Source organism: Chrysemys picta, chromosome 6, assembly GCF_011386835.1.
Source record: "Chrysemys picta bellii isolate R12L10 chromosome 6, ASM1138683v2, whole genome shotgun sequence".
NCBI classification, from domain to species: Eukaryota; Metazoa; Chordata; order Testudines; family Emydidae; genus Chrysemys; species Chrysemys picta.
Genome location: NC_088796.1, coordinates 214652 through 233495, shown reverse-complemented (window position 1 = coordinate 233495; position 18844 = coordinate 214652). Strand labels below are relative to the sequence as shown.

At 55.9% G+C, this 18844-nt stretch overlaps 1 protein-coding gene across 1 annotated transcript; it reads right to left on the bottom strand.

Moving 5' to 3' along the window:
- Positions 1–19: 19 nt before the first annotated feature.
- On the bottom strand, positions 20–18446 carry LOC103307244 (sialic acid-binding Ig-like lectin 15). Its single transcript, XM_065549928.1, has 6 exons — positions 18270–18446; positions 10262–10654; positions 9387–9734; positions 8619–8640; positions 2747–2804; positions 20–166 (listed from the first exon to the last, which is right to left on the bottom strand). The coding sequence occupies exons 1-6, from the start codon at positions 18307–18309 to the stop codon at positions 20–22; spliced, it is 1008 nt and encodes a 335-aa protein (XP_065406000.1). The 5' UTR covers positions 18310–18446.
- Between the last annotated feature and the right edge of the window lie 398 nt (positions 18447–18844).

Sequence of the window (18844 nt, the reverse complement as noted above, 5' to 3'; positions counted from 1 at the left end):
CCCAGCCCGGCTCGTCCACTCACCTCTCCTGCTGGCCCCAGCGCTGGGGGAAGGTCAGATCTGCGTAGGTGCAGCTGTCCGGCTTCTCTGCTGGAGACACAGCGGAGCTGAGCCCAGGCTGGGGCAGGGCCTGGGCAGGAGGCAGCCCATTGGCGTGAGCCGCTGCCTGGCAGGGAGCGCAGGTATCGGCCACACGAGGCTGAGTTCTCCCTACGCTCTCCCGTCCTGCTGGCGAGGAAAAGAGAAAGGAGCATGGACTCCGGGAAGGCACGTGTGTAAGTGTAACGAGGCCAAGAAAGCAAGTGATGAGCATCGAGCTAAAGACACAAAAACTAACAGCCGAAAATTTCGTAAGTCCATCAGAAGCAGGAAGCCTGGCAAGCTATCAGTGGGGCCCCTGGCCGCTGGAGGTGCTAGCGGAGCACTCAGGGAAGACAAGGCCGTTGCGGAGAAGCTGAATGAATTCTTTGCATCAGTCTCCACTGCAGAGCATGCGGGGGAGAATCCCACACCTGAGCCATTCTTTAGGTGACAAATCTGAGGAACTGTCCCAGACTGAGGTGTCAGTAGAGGAGGTTTTGGAACAAATGGATAAATTAAACCGCAACAAGTCACCAGGACCTGGTGGTATCACCCAAGAGTTCTGAAGAAACTCAAATGTGAAATTGCAGAACTACGAACTGTGGTTTGTAACCTATCATTTAAATCAGCTTCTGTACCCGGTGACTGGTGGATAGCTAAAGTAACAAAAGACTTTTTAAAAAGGCTCCAGAGGCGATCCCGGCAATTACAGGCCGGTAAGCCTGACTTCAGTACCGGGCAAATTGGTTGAAGCTTTAGGAAAGAATGGAATGATCAGACACAGAGATGAACGTGATTTGTTGGGGGAAGAGTCAACATGGTTCTTGTGAAGGGAAATCATGCCTCACCGAGCTATTACAATTCATTGAGGGGTCAACCATGTGGACCAGGGTCGATACAGCGTACTTGGATTTTGAGAAAGCCTCTGACAAGGTCCCTCACCAAAGGCTCTTAAGCAAAGGAAGCTGTCATGGGATAAGAGGAAGGTTCTCTCAGGGATCACTAACTGGTTAAAAGGCAGGAAACAAAGGGTAGGAAAAATGGACAGTTTTCACAGTGGAGAGAGATAAATAGCAGGGCCCCCTAGGGATCTGTACTGGGACCCCTGCTGTTCAAACAATTCGTAAATGATCTGGAGAAAGGGGTAAACAGTGAGGTGGCAAAATTTGCAGATGATACAAAACTACTCAAGATAGTTAAGTCCCAGGCAGGCTGCAAAGAGCTACAAAAGGATCTCTCAAAACTGGGTGACTGGGCAACAAAATGGCAGATGAAATTCAATGTTGATAAATGCAAAATAATGCACATTGGAAAACATAATCCCAACTATACATATATTAGCTGTTACCACTTAAAAAAGAAATCTTGGAGTGATTGTGGATAGTTCTCTGAAAACATCCACTCAATGTGCAGCAGCAGTCAAAAAAACGAACAGAATGTTGGGAATCATTAGGAAAGGGAGAGATAATAAAACAGAAAATATCATATTGCCTCTATATAAATCCATGGCACGCCCACAGCTTGAATACTGCGTGCAGTTCTGGTCATCCCATTTCAAAAAAGATGTATTGGAATTGGAAAGGGTTCAGAAAAGGCAACAAAAATGATTAGGGGTTTGGAACTTCTTCTGTATGAGGAGAGATTAATAAAACTGGGACTTTTCAGCTTGGAAAAGAGACGACTAAGGGGGGATATGACAGAGGTCTATAATATCATGACTGGTGTGGAGAAAGTGAGTAGGGAAGTATTATTTACTCCTTCTCATAACACTAGAACCAGGGATCACCCAATGAAATTAGTAGGCAGCAGGCTTAGAACAAACATAAGGAAATATTTCACACGGTCAACCAGTGGAACTCATTGCCAGAGGATGTTGTGAAGGCCGAATGTAAACTGGGTTAATAAAAGACTAAGTTCCTGGAGGACAGATCCATCAATGGCTACTAGGCAAGGTGGTCAGGAATTCAACCCCATGCTCTGGGTGTCCCTAAAACCTCTGACTGCTGTGAAATTGGGAATGGGCGACAGGGGATGGATCACTTGCTGATTCCCTGTTCTGTTCATTCCCTTTGGGGCACCTGGCATTGGCCACTGTTGGCAGACAGGATACTGGGCTAAATGGACCGTTGGTCTGACCCAGTGTGGCCATTCTTATGTACAGGCAGGGAATGGCTGAATTTGGGGGTGGGGGGAGGGCAGGGCTGGGCAGCCCTTTGCACCCTGGGGCGGCAGGGAGGTGACACCTGGCTCCATGCAGTCCCCAGGGATACACGACACGCACATGGCAATGGGGCAGCTGGTCAAACCCGCTGGGTTTGGTGAAGGCCCTTTCGACTTGGGCTGGGGGTCGGGGGCGGTGCAGGGGGCTGGGCCTGCCTGGCTCATTCAGATTGGGGGGGGGGGGAAAGGCAGCAAGTTTTGATGCCAAAATATTTTGTTTTTTTAAAGTTACTAATTTTTGGTACTTCTGGGGGGGGGGGGGGGGGGGAAATTGGCAGATACTTGGTATGCCCCCCCCCAATGTCCCACATGCCCTCCCCAGCCCCCCACATGCCCACACGAGAGGCGCGGCGAGGTGCCGTTGGCCTGGAACGCTGCCTGTGCGCTGCACCTACCCTGAGCCCCCCCCCCGCCCCCGCCCCGTGCAGCTGGCCCAGGGCCATGCCCGGCTCCTACCTGTGCAAGGTGCATCCTGGGTGGGGCCCGCCGGGGCTGCCGGCTCCCTGGGAGAAGGAAGCGGGTTAGACACGGGAGCTAGGCCCGACTGCCCAGGGAGAGACCCTGCCCGCCCCCCCCCATAGCACCATCCCTGGCACATGCTCTGGGGCGCCACCAGGCCAGCCCAGCTGCAGAGCCAGACAGACCGACCGGCCTGGCCCCACAAGCCCGCTGGGGCGGGGGGGGGGGGGAGGGGGCATTTCGTCTCCTTCCAGCCATGAGCAGAGCAAAGTCCCCAGCTCAGCCCCCCACCCTGCTGTGATCAGGGTGCGAAGAGCCAGTCTGCGGGGGCAGCACCAGCGCGGGGCACGAGGAAATGAGTGGGTGAGCAGCACAGAGTGGTGCAGAGAACATGGTGTCACAGACCCCCCCGCCCTCGCACACCCGCTCACACACACACCTTGCCCTCACACACACACCCAGACACACCCTCTGCCCCTGCACACTGGCCCAGACACACATGACCACCCATTGACACCCCCTGCCCTCACATACCCACTCACACTCACACTCTTCCCTTACACACACCCGTTCACACTCACACCCTTCCCTTACACTCACACCTAGACACTCCCTCTGCCCCTGCACACCCGCCCAGACACACACCACCACCCATTGACACCCCCTGCCCTCACATACCCGTGGATTTTGGTAAGCTCAGAGAGCTGATAGGTAAGGTCCCAAGGGAATCAAGACTGAGGGGAAAAACAACTGAGGAGAGTTGGTAGTTTTTCAAAGGGAAACTATTAAGGGCCCAAAAGCAAGCTATTCCGCCAGTTAGGAAAGATAGAAATGTGGCAAAAGACCACCTTGGCTTAACCACGAGATCTTGCATGATCTAAAAAATAAAAAGGAGTCATATAAAAAATGGAAACTAGGACAGATTACAAAGGATGAATCTAGGCAAACAACACAGGAATGCAGGGGCAAGATTAGAAAGGCAAAGGCACAAAATGAGCTCAAACTAGCTACAGGAATAAAGGGAAACAAGAAGACTTTTTATCAATACATTAGAAGCAAGAGGAAGACCAAAGACAGGGTAGGCCAACTGCTTAGTGAAGAGGGAGAAACAGTAACAGGAAACTTGGAAAATGGCAGAGATGCTTAATGACTTCTTTGTTTCGGTCTTCACCGAGAAGTCTGAAGGAATGCCTAACCTAGTGAATGCTAATGGGAAGGGGGTAGGTTTAGCAGATAAAATAAAAAAGGAACAAGTTAAAAATCACTTAGAAAAGTTAGATGCCTGCAAGTCACCAGGACCTGATGAAATGCATCCTAGAATACTCAAGGAGCTAATAGAGGAGGTGTCTGAGCCTCTAGCTATTATCTTTGGAAAATCATGGGAGACGGGAGAGATTCCAGAAGACTGGAAAAGGGCAAATCTAGTGCCCATCTGTGACGGAGCAGGGAGCAGGGCAGATTTGACCTGGGAATGGAGCCTGGGAGTTACATTGAGCTACCTGAGCTGTAACCTGAGCCAGGAGGGGGGTGGGGGGAGAGGTGACACCTTCTGCCCGGGAGAGGGAACAAAGGAGAGGAGGAGCAGAGGGGAGGGGGGAGAGCTGCTGGAGGGATTTGGGAGTTTTCAGTTTTGGGCTGGGAGGTGCAACGCAGGGAACCCCAAGCTGGGGTCTAAGCTCCCTGCGCTCCCCACGAGGACTTGATTGAGGGGTCCTGGTCGTATCTACGAGCTCTGCTGTAAACTGTTCCTGTTATCCAATAAACCTTCTGCTTTACTGGCTGGCTGAGAGTCACGGTGAATCGCAGGAAGCCGGGGGTGCAGGGCCTTGTGTCCCCCACACTCTGTGACACGATCTATAAAAAGGGAAATAAAAACAACCCAGGAAACTACAGACCAGTTAGTTTAACTTCTGTGCCAGGGAAGATAATGGAGCAAGTAATTAAGGAAATCATCTGCAAACACTTGGAAGGTGGTAAGGTGATAGGGAACAGCCAGCATGGATTTGTAAAGAATAAATCGTGTCAAACCAATCTGATAGCTTTCTTTGATAGGATAACGAGCCTTGTGGATAAGGGTGAAGCTGTGGATGTGGTATACCTAGACTTTAGTAAGGCATTTGATACGGTCTCGCATGATATTCTTATCGATAAACTAGGCAAATACAATTTAGATGGGGCTACTATAAGGTGGGTGCATAACTGGCTGGATAACCGTACTCAGAGAGTTGTTATTAATGGTTCCCAATCCTGCTGGAAAGGCGTAACGAGTGGGGTACCGCAGGGGTCTGTTTTGGGACCGGCTCTGTTCAATATCTTCATCAACGACTTAGATATTGGCATAGAAAGTACGCTTATTAAGTTTGCGGATGATACCAAACTGGGAGGGATTGCAACTGCTTTGGAGGACAGAGTCATAATTCAAGATGATCTGGACAAATTGGAGAAATGGTCTGAGGTAAACAGGATGAAGTTTAACAAAGACAAATGCAAAGTGCTCCACTTAGGAAGGAACAATCAGTTTCACACATACAGAATGGGAAGAGACTGTCTAGGAAGGAGTACGGCAGAAAGGGATCTAGGGGCTATAGTGGACCACAAGCTAAATATGAGTCAACAGTGTGATGCTATTGCAAAAAAAGCAAACATGATTCTGGGATGCTGTAGTGAACTGGCCTGGTTCCCGACGGCCCCTGAAAGAGAGGAGCCTGAATTGGCACCCGAGTGGGCGGAGCCACCGCCACCTGTTCCCGCCCCCCGGAAGTCAAGGGGCGGGACAGGAAGTATAAAAGCCAGGCCCCAGCACTCAGTGGGAGCCCAGCGGCCGGAGAGGCCAGACGTGCCGGTGCGAGCTCCGGCTAGACCGAGCCTTCCCAGAGCCAGGTACCCGGACGCGGACGGACCGAGCCTCCCCAGAGCCAGATACCCGGACGCCGGCCGACCGGACCTCCCCAGAGCCAGGTACCCCGACGCGGATTGGCCGAGCCTTCCCCGAGCAAGGTACCCCGAAGTGGAGTGGCCGAGCCTGCCCCGGGCACGGTACCTCGAGGGGGAGCCCGAGCGCCCCCCTGACCCGAGACCGGAGGAGCAGCCCGACCCAGACGACCCTCTGCGAGCTGAGGAACCCATGGTGTGGGACCCCGCTGCCGAGCCCAGCGATGAGCAGGTACCAATGGAGGGGGAAATGGAAAGTAGCCCGGGGGTAGCTGACCCCAGTCTGGCTACAGCAGAGGAGCCAATGTCGGTGTGTTGCAGTCAGGACCCCACCGACACAGCGGCAGACTGACTGCCGCTCTTAGGGCCCCGGGCTGGGACACAGTGGAGTGGGTGGGCCTGTGTCCCCCCTGCCACCCCACTTACGGGTGGCAGCTTCCCCCTCCAGCCAGCGCTCCGGCATCGCAATTGAACTATTGTTTGTTGCCCCGCCCTGACTAAGGGCTTGGGGCGTCCTGAGTTTGCCAGTGCTCAGCTCCTGATCCACGGACCTGAGCCCCTGAACTTTTGTTTGTTACCCCGCCCGGACTAAGGGCCTGGGCTTATTAACTTTGTTACTGCTCAGCCTGAAGGAAGGTTCTGAGCCCCCCGGGACTATTGTGCGCCGCCCCGCCCTGATTGAGGGCCGGGCCTTAGCTACTGACTGTGTGAGTGCTCAGCTTTCAGGAAGGTTCTGAGCCCCCCTGAACCCTTGTGTGTTGCCCGCCCTGAGCTAGCGCGTGGGCTTAACTGACTTTGTAATTCTCAGCTCCGGCAGTGAGAACCGGAGCCCGGACCAGGGTTGCTGCCTAGCCCTGACGGAGGGCGGTAGCCCCTTGCAGAGACCGATCCAGGCCGTGTAGTGAGGTGGCCTGGTTCCCGACGGCCCCGGAGAGGGCCCAACCCCCACACCGGACCATTACAGATGCATTAACAGGTGTGTTGTGAGCAAGACACAAGAAGTCATTCTTCCGCTCTACTCTGCTCTGGTTAGGCCTCAACTGGAGTATTGTGTCCAGTTCTGGGCACCGCATTTTAAGAAAGATGTGGAGAAATTGGAAAGGCTCCAGAGAAGAACAACAAGAATGATTAAAGGTCTTGAGAACATGACCTATGAAGAAAGGCTGAAAGAATTGGGTTTGTTTAGTTTGAAAAAGAGAAGACTGAAAGGGGACATGATAGCAGTTTTCAGGTATCTAAAAGGGTGTCATAAGGAGGAGGGAGAAAACTTGTTCACCTTAGCCTCTAAGGATAGAACAAGAAGCAATGGGCTTAAACTGCAGCAAGGGAGGTCTAGGTTGGACATTAGGAAAAAGTTCTTAACTGTCAGGGTGGTTAAACACTGGAACAAATTGCCTAGGGAGGTTGTGGAATCTCCATCTCTGGAGATATTTAAGAGTAGGTTAGATAAATGTCTATCAGGGATGGTCTAGACAGTATTTGGTCCTGCCATGCGGGCAGGGGACTGGACTCGATGACCTCTCTAGGTCCCTTCCAGTCCTAGAATCTATGAATCTATGAATCTCACACACACACTGTTCTCACACACCCACTCACACTCACACCCTTCCCTTACACTCACAGCCAGACACACCATCTGCCCCTGCATACCCACGCACCCAAACACACACAACCACCCATTGACACCCTCTGCCCTCACACACCCGCTCACACTCACACCCTTCCCTTACACTCACACCCAGACACTTCCTCTGCCCCTGCACACCCACCCACCCAGACACACACAACCACCCATTGACACCCCCTGCCCTCACATACCCACTCTCTCACACACACACTGTTCTCACATACCCGCTCACACTCAAACCTTGCCCTTGCACGGCCACCGAGACACACCCTCTACCCCTGCATACCCATGCATCCAGACACACACAACCACCCTTTGACACCCTCTGACCTCACACACCCGCTCTCACACACAACCTGCCCGTGCACATCCACGAACACACACTCTTCCCTCGCACACACACCCAGACACGCCCTCTGTCCTTGCACACCCACACAGACACACAGAGCCACCCACTGACACCACCTGTCCTTGCACACCCACCCAGACACACCTGCCCTTACATACTTGCCCAGACACACACAACCACCCACTTATACCCCGTGTCCTCGCACATGCACCCAGATACACACCCTTTCCTCGCACACCTGCCCACACACACACCGTGCCCTCAGATACCCACCCAGACACACTTACCAATATGCACTTCCCACACACAACCACCTACTGACACAGACACCTGTTGACACCCCCTGTCCTTGCACACCTGCCGAGACACACACACAAGCATCCACTGATACGCCCTGCCCTCGCACAGGCACCCAGACATGCACCCTGCCCTTGAATGCCTGCCCAGATACACCTACCTATATGCACGTGCCCACACACAACCACTCACTGACACAGGCACCTACTGACACCCCCTGCCCTAGCACACCCACCTACTGAGACACACACTCAGGCCTCACACACACACACACTCCATACAGCCTGCCCTCACACACTTGCCTAAACTTACCTGCCCAGACACAGCCCCTGCCTTTGCACACCCACCCCCTGACACTCCACCCCAGGCCTTGCGCACCTGCCTACTATGCACCCCCAGCCCTCACACACCCACCTAGACACAACCCCACTGACACAAATCCTGCCCTTGCACACCGACCCAGAAACACACACACACACACCCTGCTCTCACACACCCGCCCAGGCACACACATGCAGGCCTTGCACACCCACCCACTATGCACACCATGTCCTCGGACACCGACCAAGACACAGCCCACAGACACACCTGCCTAGACACACCTGCGGCCCTTGCACACCCACTGACACACACAGGCACCGTGAGGACACTCACCTCCCCGGGACCCGGCACTGGCCTGTAAGAGAACAAGGTGGAGACGTCAGAGATGGTGCCGGTGCCAGCCTGGGCCCCGTCCTGCACCCCCTGCCCACCCCACTGTTCTGGAGCCTGCGGCATTGCAGAGACCGGTGCCATAGAAACATGGCTGTGAGCAAGGGGCAGTGCCAGGGATCCGCCCCCACAGCACCGGGGCACAGGGGGTAGCTGGGGGAGGGAGCCCCATACCTCAGCCCTGGGACCCCCGCAGCACCCATCGGGACCCCCCCCCCACTCAGCCCTGGGACCCCCACAGCGCCCGTCGGGGACCCCCCTCCCCACTCAGCCCTGGGACCCCCACAGCGCCTGTTGGGACCCCCTCCCCACTCAGCCCTGGGACCCCCACAGTGCCCATCGGGACCCCTCCCCACTCAGCCCTGGGACCCCTGCAGCGCCATCAAGACCCACTCCCCACTCAGCCCTGGGACCCCCGCAGCGCCTGTCGGGACCCCTCCCCACTCAGCTCTGGGACGCCCGCAGCGCCCGTTGGGTACTGCGCTCTGGGTGGGGGTTGCTGGGGGTCGCCCTGCGCGGGCAATGCACCATGGGGCAGAGGGAGGGCTTCACTGCAGAGTGGCCTGGTTTGCTGGGGGCTCTGGGGGTGGCGCTGAGCTGAGGCCCTCGCTGCAGCCACTCCAGCCGACGCCTGCCCTGGCCCGGGCCCGCTGCGGGGGCTGCTGCAGTGCCAGGCGGGTGGGGGCTGCCCCGGGTGCGCCTCGCCCCTACCTTTCCATCGGCAGCAGAGGACGAGCAGCAGGAGGCCGGCGAGCAGGAGCAGGGCTGCTGGGAGTAGGACGATGAGCAGCAGGGGCGGCCCCGTGGACCCCATGGACACCGAGCGCTCAGCCCAGTAGTGCACGTTCTCCGCCCGGCAGGTGTAGGTCCCGGTCTGGTTCACTGACACCACCTGCGTTGTCTGGTACCAGGGCCCAGGAGTGTTCTGCCGCTGCACCACCTTGATCCCCGACGGCCCCCGCCATGAGATGTTGGGCACGGGGATCCCCTCGGCCGTGCAGGCCACCCGCACAGGGAGGGGCCCGGGGAGCAGCGTGAGGTTGAGGATGCTGGGTCGCGCTGTGGGGAGAGGAGAGGAGGCACCGATGGGGGAGCAGGCAGCCCATGGGGGGCTGGGATCGCCCCCCCATCTGCTTTGGGGCTGGGCACTACGGAGACACCCCCACTGGGGCAGGGAAAAGGCCTGGGGCCTCCCAGGGTGGCTGAGCCATGGCAGAGAGCAATCCCCTGGGCAGGCCCTGCCCGGGCACACAGCACAGGGGCACGGGGGGCAGGTGCCAGGGAAGCTGCCGGTCTGGCCCCACAGCAGGCAGGGGTCAGGAGGGTGGGGCCCTCACACAGCTCCATGCTGTGCTCTGCCCGCGGATGGCTCCAGGCCATGGGGCCTCTGCACGGGGCCATTCTCAGAGGGGAGCAGCCCCACCTCTGGGAGCGAACGGAGCCCAGGGCCCCCGGCACCACATACATCCCTCCCCCCCTGCACCAGGCTGCGGCCAGCAGCAGGGCCCTGCCTGGCAGAGACTGCGTGACCCCGGGATTGCCTAGACGGGCTTCGAGAGCTCAGCCCCTGACCCTGGGCACGGTACCTTCCACGTTGAGCGTTATCCCAATCTTCTCGTAGGCATTTGGTACATCTGGGATCATCACGCGGCACGTGTACTCTCTGCTGTCCTCGTAGTGCAGCCCTGCGATGTGCAGGGAGAGGTTGTGCCGCCGGGGGTCCCCAGCCAGGCGGTAGCGCCCATTCGGCCCCTGCCCCGTCGTGCAGTTGTCGAAGCTGCTGGTCTCGGTGCTGCTGTTCCTCACCAGGCATTGGAAAATATCGGGCTTCCAGATCACCCGGATGTCACCCGTGTAGTCGTGGATCGGGTGTGCGAAGGTGCAGGGCAGCACAATGGAATCTCCTCTCAGCCCCGTTATCCGTGGGGGGACATACATGGACCAGCCACGCTGTGCCCAACCGCCCCGCAGCGCGCCCCCTAGAGACACAGACAGAAGGTGTGATGGGCTGTGAACTGTATTACACTGTTCAGCCTCTCGGGGGCGCTGAGTGTAACACACCTTGTCTAAGCTAACCTGGGCCCTACCTATCAGAGCATTAGAGGATCTTACGATCAACACCTCTGGTGGGTCTCTCTGGAAAGGAAGCTCTGTAACCAGCCCGTATCTGGCACAGACGAACATGGTGTCAGGAGTAAACTCAGACCAGAGATGGAAAGAAAACAACAAGCGAGGTTGCGAACAGAAGGAACAAAGCAACAAACGCTGCAGGATCTAATCAACGTGCCACTCGCCAATGACCCAGAGAACTTTGGCTTTGAGATGAGTATTTTGCAAGGTTTGAATTGCAAACAAACTGCACAAAGACACCGGAGATACACCGCTATCAACTTTAGTGTGTGCTACGGGGAAGCAGGCAGAGCAGATAGTTAAATCCTTTGACTTTACTGAAGACAGTCACAAAGATGGCTAGGGAAGGGTTCTGGCTGTGTTGGATGCACCCTTTATACTGCAGAGAAAGGAGGTCCATGAAGAGTGTGTTTTCACCAGAGAATTCAAGGAGCAGGGGAAAATGTTGACTGTTTTATCAGAGCTCTGCGAGCGTTGGCTGAAAACTGATTTGGGGCGGCAGAACATGACAATATCGGAGACAGGCTGGTTCCTGGGTTAACGGATAAAAACCGTTAACCCAGCTGTCACAGCAGCGACAGCTGAACAGAGATTTAAACCTCGCCACAGCCGTACACATAGCAAAGCCGTCTGAACTAAGCAACAGAGGGTCCTGTGGCACCTTTGAGACTAACAGAAGTATTGGGAGCATAAGCTTTCATGGGTAAGAACCTCACTTCTTCAGATGCAAGTAATGGAAATCTCCAGAGGCAGGTATACATCAGTGTGGAGATAACGAGGTTAGTTCAATCAGGGAGGGTGAGGTGCTCTGCTAGCAGTTGAGGTGTGAACACCAAGGGAGGAGAAACTGTTTCTGTAGTTGGATAGCATTCACAGTCTTTGTTTAATCCTGATCTGATGGTGTCAAATTTGCAAATGAACTGGAGCTCAGCAGTTTCTCTTTGTAGTCTGGTCCTGAAATTTTTTTGCTGTAAGATGGCTACCTTTACATCTGCTATTGTGTGGCCAGGGAGGTTGAAGTGTTCTCCTACAGGTTTTTGTGTATTGCCATTCCTGATATCTGACTTGTGTCCATTTATCCTCTTGTGTAGAGACTGTCCAGTTTGGCCAATGTACATAGCAGAGGGGCATTGCTGGCATATGATGGCATATATAACATTGGTGGACGTGCAGGTGAATGAGCCGGTGATGTTGTAGCTGATCTGGTTAGGTCCTGTGATGGTGTTGCTGGTGTAGATATGTGGGCAGAGTTGGCATTGAGGTTTGTTGCATGGGTTGGTCCATCATCTCGGGCATTGACACTCTCACTGAAGGACTGTCTGGATATGTGGACTCCCTACTCAGACCCTACGCCACCAGCACTCCCAGCTATCTCCGTGACACCACAGATTTCCTGAGAAAACTACAGTGCATTGGTGACCTCCCAGAAAACACCATCCTAGCCCCATGGATGTAGAGGCTCTCTACACAAACATCCCACACACAGATGGAATACAAGCTGTCAGGAACAGTATCCCTGATGATGACACAGCACAACTTATTGCTGAGCTCTGTGACTTTATCCTCACGCACAATTATTTCAAATTTGGTGACAATATATACCTCCAGACCAGTGGCACCGCTATGGGCACCCGCATGGCCCCACAATATGCCAACATTTTTATGGCTGACCTGGAACAATGCTTCCTCAGCTCTCGTCCACTCATGCCCCTTCTCTACCTACGCTACATTGATGACATCTTCATCATCTGGACCCATGGGAAGGAGACCCTGGAAGAATTCCACCATGATTTCAACAGCTTCCACCCCACCATCAACCTCAGCCTGGACCAATCTACATGGGAGGTCCACTTCCTGCACACCACCATACAAATAAGCGATGGCCACATTAACACCACCCTATACCGAAAACCCACCGACCGCTATGCCTACCTTCATGCCTCCAGCTTCCACCCCGGTCACACCACACGATCCATCGTCTACAGCCAAGCACTGAGGTACAATCGCATCTGCTCCAACCCCTCCGACAGAGACCAATACCTACAAGATCTTCACCAAGCATTCTCAAAACTACGATACCCACACAAGGAAATAAAGAAACAAATCAACAGAGCCAGACGTGTACCCAGAAGCCTCCTGCTACAAGACAGGCCCAAAAGAGAAGCCAACAGAACTCCACTGGCCATCACCTACAGTCCTCAGCTTAAACCTCTCCAACGCATCATCAGTGATCTACAACCCATCCTGGACAATGATCCCTCACTTTCACAGACCTTGGGAGGCAGGCCAGTCCTCGCCCACAGACAACCTGCCAACCTTAAGCATATTCTCACCAGCAACCACGCACCGCACCATAACAACTCTAACTCAGGAACCAACCCATGCAACAAACCTCGATGCCAACTCTGCCCACATATCTACACCAGCAACACCATCACTGGACCTAACCAGATCAGCTACAACATCACCGGCTCATTCACCTGCACGTCCACCAATGTTATATATGCCATCATATGCCAGCAATGCCCCTCTGCTATGTACATTGGCCAAACTGGACAGTCACTACGCAAGAGGATAAATGGACACAAGTCAGATATCAGGAATGGCAATACACAAAAACCTGTAGGAGAACACTTCAACCTCCCTGGCCACACAATAGCAGATGTAAAGGTAGTCATCTTACAGCAAAAAAACTTCAGGACCAGACTCCAAAGAGAAACTGCTGAGCTCCAGTTCATTTGCAAATTTGACACCATCAGATCAGGATTAAACAAAGACTGTGAATGGCTTTCCAACTACAGAAACAGTTTCTCCTCCCTTGGTGTTCACACCTCAACTGCTAGCAGAGCACCTCACCCTCCCTGATTGAACTAACCTCGTTATCTCCACACTGATATATACCTGCCTCTGGAGATTTCCATTACTTGCATCTGAAGAAGTGAGGTTCTTACCCACGAAAGCTTATGCTCCCAGTACTTCTGTTAGTCTCAAAGGTGCCACAGGACCCTCTGTTGCTTTTTACAGATTCAGACTAACACGGCTACCCCTCTGATACTTGACAGTCTGAACTAGTCCAACAACAGAACAAAAGGCCAGAGCGACTTGAAACACCTAAAACTAGCTTAGAAACCGTAAACAGACACTTGTAAAAGGTCATTATCATAAAACCCTGAGGAAAGGAGAGAGAATTCCCCTGACTAAAAGGGACAAATTCCAGCTTATGTGCACAAGGGATGGAAAAAGTCATGTCCCAAGAGATGATGCATGTCCAGTCACAAGCACACGGTGTAATAAACGCATGAAATATGGACGTTCTCCAGCTGTTTCCCACACCAAAGCCGTCGGGGAGTTGGCTGCTATTAGCAACAATCAAGAGCTGTTGTTTCTGGGATCTATCACGTGTGATGACACCGAGCCTGCCTGGAGAGTGAACCTGAATATTCCGATGTGACGAAGTGAGGTTTTCCCTCGTTATGTTGTATGTGAGTCTTACTATCGTATATGACTACTGTGTGTGCCTCAGTTTCCCATGTAGTGCACCAATGCCTCGGTGGTGGGAATAAGGGCGTGTGACTTTCGCTGTGGCCCTTGGGGGCAGGTGAGGCTGCCCAGCTGCCTCCACGTAAGCAATGGCCGATGCCCTTCGTCACCTGAGAACCAGGAGGGGGATGGACCAGGTGACACTTTGCCCGGGAAGCCAGACAAAGATCAGAGGATGGGCAACGGGCGTGTCCGAGGCCAGGCAGCTGGGTCCAGTTCAGTCTGCGGTGGGGGACTCGGAGAGGGGGGAGTCCAGGGCATCTGGCCCGCGGTTCCCCCAGAGGGAGTTGGCTGAAAGTCACTGATTTCTGTGCTAACAAGTTCTGTTCCAAGCTGTGTTCCTGTCGACTAATGAACCTTCCATTTTACGCTGGCTGAGAGTCACGTCTGACTGCGGAGTGGGGGTGCAGGACCCTCTGGCTTCCCCAGGACCCCGCCCGGGCAGACCCGCTGCGGGATGCACACGGTGAGGACAGGGGTGCTGAATGCTCTGAGGTCAGACCCAGGAAGGCCACAGCTGAGGAGGAATTCTGCCCTGGATTGTGTGCCCTGAGGGGAGCGACACTGCCCCAGAGTCCTGGCTGGATTCATACAGAGCAGTCCCAGAGCATCTGGTCTGTGACTCCGTGACATCCTGGCAAGATTATTACCGTTAACAGTGACTCAGGAGCTGATGTCACAGTGCTCTCATAGGGGACTGTCACGGAGTGTGGGGGGACACAGGGCCCTGCACCCCCGGCTTCCTGCGATTCACCATGACTCTCAGCCAGCCAGTAAAGCAGAAAGTTTATTTAGACGACAGGAACACAGTCCAAGACAGGTCTTGCAGGCACAGACAACAGGATCCCCCCCAGTTAGGTCCATCTTGGGGTCCCAGGGCACCTCAGCCCCCTTGGGAGGTCAGAGCCCCGTCTGCCCCCCAGCTCCTGAAACTCTCCCTTCAGCGAACCCTCCCACAGCCTTTGTTCAGTTTCCCGGGCAAAGGTGTCACCTGGCCTCTAACCCCTTCCTGGGTTCTCATATTACATGCTCAGGTATTCTCTGTTGGTCAGTCTCCCATCCCCCAATGCAGACTATCCTAGCCACACTCCCCTGTCAGCATTCACAGACCACAGTAAGAACAGTCCCAGTTCGTCACCTCTCTCCCCCCTTCGAGACCGAACTGAGCGGGGTCACTTTAGCCAGTGACCTGGGGAAGTTCGAATCTACCCCCGTTCCCATGGATGCCCCAGCATCCCTCCCATTCCTTGGTGAGAATTACACCAGGCCCTTCCAGTTTCACGCCCCCCCTTAGGTCAGGGGTGCTCGATGACACTCGTAGTTCGCATGTGGGAAGGTTTATGCGGCCTGTGCCCTTTTCCCACCCCAATACCCCTGGGGTTGCAACTGGGCTGTGGTCTTCTCCCTGCGTTCCAGTCTGGAGATCTGTGATTTGGGCTCTCTTGGTTCAGAGCCCCCCTTTTAACCTTGGCCAACCTCCGGAAAGGCTCCTCTATGCTGGGCAAGGGTCCTAAAGCCATTTTCCCCTTGTCCCAGGCCTTCCTCCCCCTCTGACAGGGGTCACAGGATCCGCAGTACTGTCGGACAGTAACAAATACCCCAGGCCAGTAAAAGCTCCGTAGCAGCCTCTGCTGGGTACGCCAGGTTCCCTGGTGCCCTGAGAGGGGAATGTCATGGGCCCGGCACAGCAGCTGGCGGCGATACTTCTGGGGTATCACCAGCTGCCTCCTGATCCCCCCTGACTCCATTTTCCCTGGGGGAGCCCATTCTCGGTACAGGAACCCCTTCTCCAACATGAACCTTTTCCGGCCACCTCTCCCCATGGTCTGTACCGCACTGAGGTCGGCCAGGTCCCTTATCTTCCGCAAGGAGGGATCTCTCTGCAACTCGGCCTGGAACTCAGCAGCTGGGACAGGGATGGGCACTTGCTCTATCTCGCCAGCTGGGTCTGAAGCCGCAGCCTCCCTGAGCCGTGTCCCTGGGTGTTCCCTCCCCACCAGGTTAGGGTCCTGCGCCTCGGGCAAGGCACCCTCCCTAAGGCCAGGGCGCTGTGCCCCTCGCCGGCTCTGACTGCAGGTCACCACCAGGGCACCCTGGGGGTTGTTTGGCCAGTCCTCCAGGTCCCCCCCCCCATCAACACCTCAGTGGGCAAATACGGGTGTACCCCCACATTCTTGGGGCCCTCCTTGGCCCCCCACTTCAGGTGTACCCTCGCCACGGGCACTTTGACTGGGGTCCCGCCCACCCCTGTCAGGGTCAGGTAGGTGTTGGGCACCACCTGATCTGGGGCCACCACCTCGGGCCGGGCCAGTGTCACCTCTGCGCCCGTATCCCAGTATCCATTGACCTTCCTCCCATCCACCTCCAGGGGAACAAGGTACTCTCTCTGGAGGGACAGCCCCGCGCCCACCGTATAAACCAAAACTCCTGAGTCTGGAGCATCCAGCCCCCCAGAGGAGTTGGCCTGGAGCTCTCCTCCCTCCTTAGCAGGTGGTACTCTGCCAGCCCCCCTTCCCTGGGAATGCTGCCTCTCACCGGGCTGGGTCTCTACCCAGTCAACCCTCTGTGGGTTCGGTCTGCTCAGTCTGTCCCTGAGCCTGGGGCACTGGGCCCGTATGTGGCCTCTCTGGCCACAGTGATAGCAGCCCATGTCCCGTGGGTCCCCTCGAGTGGGTCGGATGGTCCTGACGCCGGATGTTCCCCTTTGATGGGGGTTTTCCGTATTTTCCCGCTGGGAGGTCCCATGGTGACTCTCTCTCTGTGTTGTGGTGGGACTGTTCCTTTGGGACTCCTCCCTGTTATCCCCTGACCGGCTCTTTACAAACTCATCGGCCAGCCGGCCTGCATGTCGCGGGTTCTCTGGTTTTTTGTCCCTCAACCACAGCCTCAGGTCGGATGGGCACTGCTCATACAGTTGCTCCTGGCCTCTAACCCCTTCCTGGGTTCTCATGTTACACGCTCAGGTATTCTCTGTTGGTCAGGCTCCCATCCCCCAATGCAGACTATCCTAGCCACACTCCCCTGTCAGCATTCACAGACCACAGTAAGAACAGTCCCAGTTCGTCACAGGGACTTACAATCACCTTCAATCTTCCCAGAGCTGACGTCCCCTGGCCCAGCTCTGACTAGCCCTGGAGGGTTTCTGATCTGCAGGGGCCACTTCACCACAGAGATAACTTACAGAGACAAAGGCTGCGCATTCACCGTGCACATGGTGAAAGGATCAAAGCCCAACAACCTTCTCAGCCGCAGCGCGGCAGCCATGATGGGCCTAGTGAGAAAGGTGGAGGAACTCGACAGAGGAGTTGACAAGACTGGACTTTTGCAAGGAGACCTAGTACAAATCCAGAGACACTGCGGACCCACACAGTGTAAACCCCCGGCCAGAGCCACCTTGGCAGAGACAAGCTGCAGACTGATGCGAATTCAGCCGAGGCTGGGGGAGGTGGAGAGAGAAGCACAAGGAGCCTCGTTCCAAGTCGCAGGGCCCGGCCTGGCCCCAGCCCCCATTGCGAGGGGCACTGGACCGAGCACCAGTCAGGCCTGCGCTACCTGCACTAGGCCCCTTCCGCCCCTGCCCCAGCATGCGTGCGAATTCGCACCCTCACGTCCTGCGTGTGCACAAGGCCCCGTCATCCCCCCCGCCCCCGTCCAGAGGAGCCACCTGCCCTGGGCACCTTGGAACTGCCCAAGACCCTTCCTCGCTCCCCACTGCCAGCCTCACCCGCAGCACTGACCTGCCTACACCCCCTGGGGACAGAACAGGGACCAGCCAGACCCACCTCTGAGCAGACCCCAGAGCCAGGGGCAGCAGGTCCATCGCTCCGGGCGGGGGATGAGAGCGGGACCTACCTGTGAGCAGACCCCAGAGCCAGAAGCAGCGGGGGTCCATCGGTCCGGGCGGGGGGTGAGAGCGGGACCTACCTGTGAGCAGACCCCAGAGCCAGAGGCAGCGGGGGTCCATCGCTCCGGGCGGGGCTGGGCGCTGTCTGCTCCGGGCGCCGGAGGGTCTGGGCTCAGACGGAAAGGGAAGTCCCCGACTGGTTATTTCATTATGTCCTGTCCCATGAGATAGCAAAACCACAGTCTCACTCTCGGGGAATGAGGCTGCAGCGCGAGAGGGGGAGGGGGTAACCAGAGGCTCACAGACGGAGGGGCACAGACGCCCGCCCCCACCGCACAACCCAGCAGCCTGTCCCTGCCTCGCGAGCCCTGGTCTAGGAGCGGGCACAGGCAGGCCGTGGTGGGGCCCCGGGCACGCCCCCCCCATCCCCGTGGCAGAGCTCTGTGTGGGGGGGTGTTACACTCTGGGGCCCAGGGGGACGGAGAAGGAGGGTGCTTCCCTTTTTCACTCTTTGCTGCTTCTCAGAAACACTCGCTCAGCGACCAGGCGTGAATTGTCTCCGGCCTCAGGGCAGCTCCCCCCACGCAGAGCCTGGGGGCCAGGGCAGCTTTCCCCCTTGTCACGGAGTATTGGGGGACACAGGGCCCTGCACCCC

Excerpts from the sequence above, each read along its gene's own strand:
- LOC103307244 (XM_065549928.1), bottom strand. The coding sequence starts at position 18,309 with ATGGACCCCCGCTGCCTCTGGCTCTGGGGTCTGCTCACAG. Across the intron at positions 8,641-9,386 it reads CCTCTGCTGCCGATGGAAAG|GCCAGTGCCGGGTCCCGGGG; the intron begins GTAGGGGCGAGG and ends GTTCTCTTACAG. Across the intron at positions 167-2,746 it reads CTTGCACAGGTAGGAGCCGG|GCAGCGGCTCACGCCAATGG; the intron begins GCATGGCCCTGG and ends GCTCCCTGCCAG.